The sequence below is a fragment of the Hippocampus comes genome, unplaced genomic scaffold, assembly GCF_001891065.2.
Source record: "Hippocampus comes isolate QL1 unplaced genomic scaffold, H_comes_QL1_v1.1 scaffold322, whole genome shotgun sequence".
NCBI lineage: Eukaryota > Metazoa > Chordata > Actinopteri > Syngnathiformes > Syngnathidae > Hippocampus > Hippocampus comes.
In genome coordinates, this window is record NW_017805137.1 from 2204976 (window position 1) to 2213953 (window position 8978).

The following is an 8978-nucleotide window of genomic DNA, read 5'->3' on the forward strand; positions in this document are numbered from 1 at the left end:
GTGCACTGCCATCATAAAGACTCCGAAGTCAGGTCTCTCGTTTCTCAAGGCCCCGATTTTGTGTGTGTGTGTGTGTGTGTGTGTGTGTGTGTGTGTGTGTGTGCGTGCGCGCGTGTGGGTGTGTGTCTAGGCATGCAGCCGCTGATGTACTCGGTTCAGGAGGCCATCAGTGGCAGGCCTTGCTGGGTCAGAACAGGAACAGACATCTGTTACTATAAGTAGGTCAAATTCATATAGAACAAGAATATCGCCTTTTCTTCTGGATATTCACATTTTCTCTTGTGATATGCTTCTCCATTCAGATCAGATAACTTTTTCTTTCTTACATTACGTGATCATGATTTTATTCATACTAAAATTGCAACTTTTGTGCCTTATACATACAGTTTTTAAAGCTTTTCTTTGCAACCCCCCCCAGGAACCATTTTGCCAGGAGTTCCATCGCAACTGGCGGTCAGAAAGGGAAGTCCTACTACACAATGAGCTTCAGCACCGCCTTCAGCCACAAGGATGACGTCTGCTACTTTTCCTATCACTACCCGTACACGTATTCCTCTCTTAAGGTATTATTACAGATCGCCGGACGTTGGCAGAATTTTTCAGAAGTCAAATGCCAATTTGTGGCATCGTATGTTTTCAGATGCACTTGTCAAAGCTAGAGGCTTTGAGGGCCCCTGAGATTTACCTGCGAGAGGATGTCCTTTGCGAGACGCTGGGGGGAAACAGCTGCCCGCTCCTCACCGTCACCGCCATGCCGGAGTCTAACTCCAGTGATCACATCTGCCAGTTTAGTAAGTCAAACTAGCAAACCTTGTTTCTCCCCTTGGGCCATAGCAACTTATTAAGTTGTTTATTCTCTCGTCTTTTGTCATATACGATTATAACTTTATGGTCATAATATTATAACTGCATTTGTCCTAAAATGACAGCTTTATTGTCATGAAGTCACAAGTTGATATTTGTCCTAAAATCACAATGTTTGTGACAAAAATGCTGACTCCTAATATTACAATTTGTCCAAAAATGAGGACTTTGTTCACTAAAATTTTGATTTTGTTCTGCGACACCCTTGTGAGGATAAGCGGGTCAGAAAATGGATGGATGGGTGAATATTATGAATTTACTGAAATATATAATTCAGATTTTTATTCTCATAAAAATATCAACAACAAAAAAAAATTCTACTTTATTCCTGTGAGGAAAAAAAAAAGTTTAAACTTGATACATATTGAAAGAAAAAAAAAAAGATCTTCCCTCTCTGCAGGAAATCGTCCATTGATCTTCCTTTCAGCCAGAGTGCACCCTGGGGAAACCAATGCCAGCTGGGTGATGAAAGGGACGCTGGAGTTTCTGATGGGTCCGAGCCTGCTGGCGGCCACCTTGCGAGAGTCTTACATCTTCAAGATCGTGCCCATGCTCAACCCGGATGGCGTCATCAATGGAAAGTGAGTGTGCAGGTGTGCAAAACGGGAGCTTAGACTCGACCGGCTGCTTTTAAAAGCACTTTTGTTTTGGTTTAGTCATCGTTGTTCTCTGAGCGGGGAAGATTTGAATCGCCAGTGGCAGAACCCCAATCCTGAGCTGCACCCGACCATCTACCACACCAAGAGCCTGCTGCAGTACCTTGCACACACGCAACGAGCACCACTGGTACACCTTCATACCACATTATTGATTTCGGGATTGGTTGTGTGAGTTGTGACGTTACGTGTGTGTGTGTGTGTGTGTGTGTGTGTGTGTGCGTGCGTGTGTGTGTGTGTGCGCTCAGGTTTTCTGCGACTACCACGGCCATTCCAGAAAGAAGAACGTATTCATGTACGGCTGCAGTTTGAAGGAAACAATATGGCAGTCCAACATCAGCACGGCGTCCAATGACATAGAAGAGGACCTCGCGTACAGGGTGAGCGCGCAAGACGCTCCTAACACACACGCTTAAACCCACACAGTGGTCTGCTTCTCACTTTTGCCGATGTTTTCAGGCCCTACCAAAGATCCTCTCCCAGATCGCGCCGGCCTTCAGCATGGCCAGCTGTAGTTTTGTGGTGGAGCGCTCCAAGGAATCGACGGCGCGCGTGGTGGTGTGGCGGGAGATTGGCGTGCAGCGCAGCTACACCATGGAGAGTACCGTCTGCGGTTGCGACCAGGGCAAATATAAGGTAACGTCTGGTGACCTCATTTTTGCTTGCACGGCTGGGAAACCGTGCCAAGTTGCATTTTGTTCGTATGCTTTGTTTATTGAATGGTTTGCTTCTTTTCTATAGAGCGGTTTTGGGGCCAGAGGCACTTTGAATTTCATGTGATTGTGAAAAGTAAAGTTGTAAACTTTTGGATGAAGAAAGTTGGATAAATCAGCATGTGATATTGTGAGAAGATACATTATCTTATTGGAGAATTTAATCGTAATAATAAACCATTAACAAATAAAGTCATGATTTTAAAACACTATCAGTGACAGCAGTTACTACAGTGGACAGCTTATCATGTATCAGGTGACAGGCTGCATGAAAGGGTTCAAATAAATAATTAGCCATTTTTTTCAACAGCGCCAGAATTATATGACAAACTTAGAAGATTAGGAGACAAAAGACACAATTTTAAGATGTTCATTTTAAGTTGTTAAATTATCAGAAAGAATTGCTCGAAAATCTTGTGATTTTATGTGAATGAAATTGTAATTTTCAGGTGTTGTGTGGAAAAATACATCATTCTATAAGAATACATTGTAACTTTAAGGGCAGATAAAAATAGTAATATTATCAAAGTCAATTGCAATTTTACATCAGTAAACCCAGAATTTGCGAATAGTGAAACTTTGAACGCTAAGAATAGAAGTCATACTTTTATATGAATAACACTGTAAAATACCCATAAAAAGACAACATTTTAATTGAATAAAATTGTAATTACATAACTTTGCTGCTGTGAATTGGGAATTTCTCCATTGCGAGACTAATAAAGGTTTTCTTATCTTATCTTAATTGTACATGCCACACATTTTTCTGATGCACAACCTCTAACCAAGAGGGAAGTTTCCACCAGGTGGTGCTGCAGTCCAACAGGCTGCCTTGGCAACAGAGGAACTGTTGTGTGATGAAAGGCTTTGGACATTGAAAAGTACTCCCGTTGTTTCTTGTGCTAAAGCGTTTGTCCATATGCAAGGCCCGACATGAAGTCTTTTTGGGCGGTGGCCCGATCAGCCAAGTTCTGGTGGCCCTGTGGTAATGGCCACGTATACGGTCGTAACCATGGAATACATTACGTTTTAGTAATGATTTCCAATACACAATACAATACATATTTATTGATATAGCGCTGTCACAACAGCTTCAGCTGTAACAAAGCACTTTCCAGAACAATTATTTCATATCATTGCCAAAATGCCTATGACTATATGCTAACCCTACTAAAATCAAGGCATTGGAATTGCTCAAATTAATATTAATGCTTCAAAGAATAAATCAATTACAAAATGTACTTACGCCGAGAATCCAACAATGCACAACACATAATAGATATATTTTTTATTTCAAGGTAGCGGCCCCCAAACCTTGTAGTTCCACTGACTGTTTTCATGTAAAGACCTATTTTGAAGGGCTGACATAGGAACAAATAAAAACACATGATTAAAAATAGCACTCAATATTAGGCACTGTTCAACAAGCCTTGTCGTATGCTGTATTCCAACAAGTGTTAGAGACTAATTTTGGTGTTGATGCGCGTTGTCCTACAATATCTGTGATGAATTACGTTCTTGTTAGCACACAGTTTTTATCCACATATTGCAGGACATAATAATCTGGTGATAAAGCGTCGTTTTGCGTTGCTGTCCTTGTCGTTCTATTTTATGGTCCCGCTGGCACTTGCATGAATCGATTAAGGTTAGCGGCAATCGGGTGAGTCGAACCAAACTTCATGAGGCTTACTCCGATTCATGCCCGTTGACCCAGTCAAGTGTCCGCTGGTTGTGTTTTGTCATTGCGTCATCACATTCTGTTTCTGCCAGGTTGTTGCAGTGATAAAAGTGTTTTTGGTCTGAAACACCAACAACAAAAAAAAATGCACTTTTTGGCGACTGTGACTTCGAAATTTGGACTGCCCTTGTTGGGCCAATGTCTGAAGCTGGGTAGTGGCCTAACACAGAGGCGAACTGGCCTGGGACCATCGGGCCACCATTAATGTTGTACCCTGAGATGTGAAGGAGCACACGAATCTGGCCCAGCATTGGCCTTCCTGCAGAAGGAACAAAAAGTGCTCTGTGAATGTGTGGTTGACTGTGTGTGTGTATTGTACTGTAAGTGTGTGAGCACTTCTCTGTTGAGACTTCACGGCCTCTTAACGATGCACATGAATCCGCACTTCCTGTAATGGGATGACAGTATATGAACATGTATTGACAGTCAAGCCTTTCCTCGGGTTGGTCGTTACAGCATTGAACCACAGTGCCAAATTCAAGTCAATATATGTCCAACTAATGGTGTGACAGGTTATCTTTTATGTGCAATTGATCTTATGATGAATCTATATCCGTGCAGGGTTTTCAGATTGGTACCAGGGAGCTGGAAGAGATGGGAGCTCAATTCTGTGTGGCCCTTCTAAGGCTCAAGAGAATGACGGGGATTCACAGCCATCAGCACCTGCTGGACCTCGAGAGTGACCTCATCGGGACACAGCCTAAAGTAGTCAGGTTAGAAATGACACCCAGAGGACATAACAGTGAGTTGATTGCGTCTTAAGACAAACAAAGCGACATTTGATGTGGTGAAAGTTGCTGAATACAATTGGGCAGAAGCCTTTTTAGCTGACTATTTGGAAACTATTATATTGATTTTGGGAAAAAAAAAGCACGCTCTTCCTGATAAGGACCGCATAAACACACTCACATTATAGTGCTCAGAGGTAGTACTTGGTATGAGGGCGCAGTCCTCAACCATGCCGCCAAACCCCAAGCTTAATTCAAAAAATGATTTGGAATATTTACCAAATTTATCCCACCAAAAAGAAAAAAAAAGTTCTAATTGTGTGTGAATAAAATGGGAATCATACAAGTCAACTTAGGTATGTAAATATCAATGGGAATTTACAGTGAGACACATCAAATGTTAAAATATGAAAAGAGCTGGCCTTTTGATATGAATAAAATCTGAATTGTAGGACTAAAATATTCTGAGAAAAAAGTACTATGGGGAAAAGTACATTAATAAAGTCGTAATTTTAGGACAATTTTAATTGAGATGTTACATGAAAAAGTGAGAATCAAATTTTAATTTTAGAACAAATAAAGTCAATACGACTGTTGTAATTTTATGTGAACAAAGTTGTAATATCAGCAGGGCAAAAAAAAAAAAGGCCACATGAAAATAGTTATTTTGTAAAAAAAAATGAAGTGCAAAGAAAAAAAAAGCATCTAATTTTATGTGTATATAGTGATAATTCTAGGACAAATAAAGTTGTAAGAGAGAAAGAAGTTGTAATTTTACTTGAGCAGTCAGCATTTTAGCGCAAACAGTGATTGTGATAGTAGGCGAAAATATTTCTGTGGAGAAATAAAGCCATCATTTTGAGAGAACAAAGATTTAATTTGATATATACAATTAATTTGTAATCATTTTACAGCAATCGTTTGATTCGCTGAAAAATAACGTCATCTTACAAGTGCAAATGTATTTTATGTATATCATGTCAGAAATTTAAGGTCAAATTTAGGTCAAATAAAGCAGTAATATTTGTAGAATTAACTTGTAGCCTACACGCCGACTGCCAATTTTAATAAGTCTTTTTATAGGATTCACTATGTACAAAAGGACAACTAACTTCCTACCTAGTGGTGATCCAGACATAGTCTGTCACCTAAATTGTACCGTAACGTTTTGCAGCTCTCTTCCAAACGTCAACAGACTACAAATTGTAACAACAAGCTATTTGTTTACGTAATCATTTGGATGTTTGCTGTCTCTGTTAAGTCAGTTGATGGCTTAATTCTCCAAAACCACTTAATACTCCCCCCACCCGCCCCCAAACCCCAGCACCACCCTTCCCTTGAGCATCTTCCTCTGGCCTTCTCCGTCTCCTCTGCTCTCATATTGATAGGTGTTCATTCATCATTGATGCCTTTGATCATTAAGGGACTCGCAATGTTCTCTCCTCGGAGATTGGATGCTCTCAGGCAGGCAGGCCGAGCCGCGCGCCCACCCATGCTAGCACTTAGCATTTAATAGGTCGTCATTGCAATGATATTGCGGCCATTGGGAGCGTCTGCCAGTTTGTAAAAGGCAAGATACGGTCAGTATGTGTGTGTGTGTGCGTGGATGGAAATGATGAGGCGCATGTGTAGTGTAGAATGGAGCAAAGAGCTACTGGAACCCAAAGAAAAGGACATTTCCTGTCCACTCGCAACTCTCATCACCATTACACGCACACACTTACAGTACACCATTTGTGTGTCTGTCTCCCACTAGTGCCGGCACGACACTGTCTCCCCGGGATCGCATTTCAGACCATTAACACCATTAAAAAGCCACTAAAGCCACTAAAACCTCAAAAGATGCAGCAGGCGTTTAAGCATCTGGTCCACGGGGAAAGAGAGAAACAAAGAAAGAGGTGTCCTTCACCAGCCATTTTGATTACAAATTATACTTTTTTGTAATAATGGAAAAAAAATTTAGATTTTATGCATTTAAAAGTTTTTGGGGCCATTTAATAATATATAGACGCCTTTTTTGCCTTTTGTCTGAAGACAAAATAACAGGGGGACATATGGTAATGCATATATTATTTTACTTCTTACAATGTAATTCGGACGATAAGTCGTGCAGGAGAACAAATCGCATCAGTCAAAAAAATGCACCATGAAGAAGAAAAAAACTTCCATCTAAGTCTCAGTGAACTTTTGGGGGGACATTTATTTGACAAAATTCGAGATCCTAGAACAGAAGCGCTCGGACTGGCACCCAAAATCCCCGTTCCCTCATCGTGTTGACGGCAGTTCTGGTTGAATACATAACTTCTGCTTCTAACTTTGGAAATGTTTTCTTTTGAGTTTAAAATTGCTTAGCTTAACTACAATTTTGCGTCATCTTCAGGCTTCTTGAAATAATGATTTAGGGACTCCAAAACCAGAAGGTGGTGGTAATGCCCCAAAAGTATTTGCCAACCACCCAAAGAAGAAGAAGAAGAACAACAACAACAACAAAATGAAGAAAAAAATTGGTGCAACTAACGTGATCTATGATGTGAGTTTGCTGCCGCCTCTCACGGCAAAAAAAAAAAATGAAGGGACCACCTCCGGAGCTAGCTTGCTAATTAAGCATGCAGCATCTGCCACAGCACCAATAGACACAATAACCAGGATTCTACCTTTGGCCACACTGCAACGCTAGTTAACGTAAGTCATTTTAAACTAAAAAGAAAAACTTTTCCGTAGTTACAAGTGGGAGTTAACTTCAATTTATTTTGACCGAAACTCCTATTTTGCACTTTTGATTTATTTCAAATCAATCCTAAACCAGAGTGAGTTGTTTGTGTTTTATTTTGAACTTTGAACAATAGTGGTGTCGGTTACTTGGTATTGACAAGTACTCAAGAATTGAGTACTCATCAGGCTATCAGTCTGAAAAAAATGGTTTCGAACATTCCGAAAATTATGTATTACCTGCACCTAATGGATCTTTGTTCTGCTATCTATGCCAATGACACAAAGTGACAGGCGCAAAAAAGGCTCTTTCATTCGATGGCAGATGGAACAAAAAAATCGCGGTGGCATGCATTTCAGTTCAATAGGGAAAATTGATTTGATATACGATAAACAGAGCAGCAATATTGGTCACTCACAAAAGCCAAGGTACCACTTTTTCCTGATTTTTAACTTTTTCATGTACCAATAAAGATAACCTGTAACCTGATAACATGATAAGCTGTCCACTGGAGTAACCGCTGTCCCTGAAAGGGTTAGTCTTGATAACATTACATGTGTCTTTTGTGTCGCTCTGCAGCAGCTGCCCCACCACCTACGTCATGGACGAGGATGAGCCGTCCTTCCTGGAGGCGGTGGATTACAGCGCCGAGAGCAACGACGAGGACACGGAGGTGGACCTGGGGGCCGCCGCCGCCGCCGCCTCCGCCACCACAGACACCGGCGAAGTTCCGGAGCTGCTGTCAGACTCCGAGAACAATCGCGACGCTTGGAAATCTGAGCCTGTCACTAGCAGCCAATGACTGTTTAAAACAAACAAACAATTATTTATTTATTTATTTGTTCATCTTTTTTTTTTTCCCGAGCAGTTTCAATTCCAAAACTACTGAAGGTAACAACACTCACATTTTCCATTTTATTTTTACTGTCGATGTATCTCTGTCTCGAAGGCTGGATTTACACTGCAAATATGACTGTTTTTACCTTTACTTGAATACAAGCATGCGCTTAAACAAGTGTGAACATAGGACAGCGACAGCGCTAATAAGTATAAGACAAATGTTAACTGTTACACTTCAGGTCGGCCTGTGCTGGCTAAACACAGAAGGTGACCGACTTGGTCTGTACAAAGTGCTCCGAATTGGTTTCACCCCACATTCACAATCAAAAGTTTTTTGTTGGTCTTTTTTTTTTAAAAAAATATATATAAATAAAATATAATAATGTGTAATAAAATATAATAAGAATTTTAAATAATACAATACAATAGCTGGTATTTGAACAGGGGTGTGAAGATTTTTTTTTTATAAACACTGTTCATTCTTCTCAGTTTTTTCTATGGACAGTACACGTGTAGTGTTATTTTCATCTTGTTTTTAATAACATAAAATAAGTCCTTTTAATTTTGATTCCTCCAAAAATAATAACATTTTCTTGAAATCTCCTGAACCTATTTGCGCTAAAATTACAACTTTATTCACAAGCAACAAGTACGGGATGCATTTGTTTCTCATATTGTTCTGACTTCATTTGTCTGAAAATTACAAGATTTTTTTTTCCATTTAAAATT

At 40.2% G+C, this 8978-nt stretch overlaps 1 protein-coding gene across 4 annotated transcripts in view; it reads left to right on the forward strand.

The window, feature by feature from the left end:
• The window catches only part of agtpbp1 (ATP/GTP binding carboxypeptidase 1), a 26671-nt gene extending 18074 nt beyond the window's left edge, over window positions 1-8597 (forward strand). For 2 of the 4 annotated variants that reach the window (XM_019867109.1, XM_019867110.1), the window contains 9 exons: window positions 131-218; window positions 419-563; window positions 641-791; window positions 1265-1445; window positions 1521-1650; window positions 1769-1900; window positions 1980-2156; window positions 4533-4684; window positions 7986-8597. In XM_019867109.1, coding sequence (XP_019722668.1) covers window positions 131-218; window positions 419-563; window positions 641-791; window positions 1265-1445; window positions 1521-1650; window positions 1769-1900; window positions 1980-2156; window positions 4533-4684; window positions 7986-8211 — 1382 coding nt within the window. In that variant the 3' untranslated portion in view covers window positions 8212-8597. The remainder of the gene's footprint in view (window positions 1-130; window positions 219-418; window positions 564-640; window positions 792-1264; window positions 1446-1520; window positions 1651-1768; window positions 1901-1979; window positions 2157-4532; window positions 4685-7985) is intronic. The other 2 variants (XM_019867108.1, XM_019867111.1) reach the window with 1 other exon arrangement.
• Window positions 8598-8978: the final 381 nt, after the last annotated feature.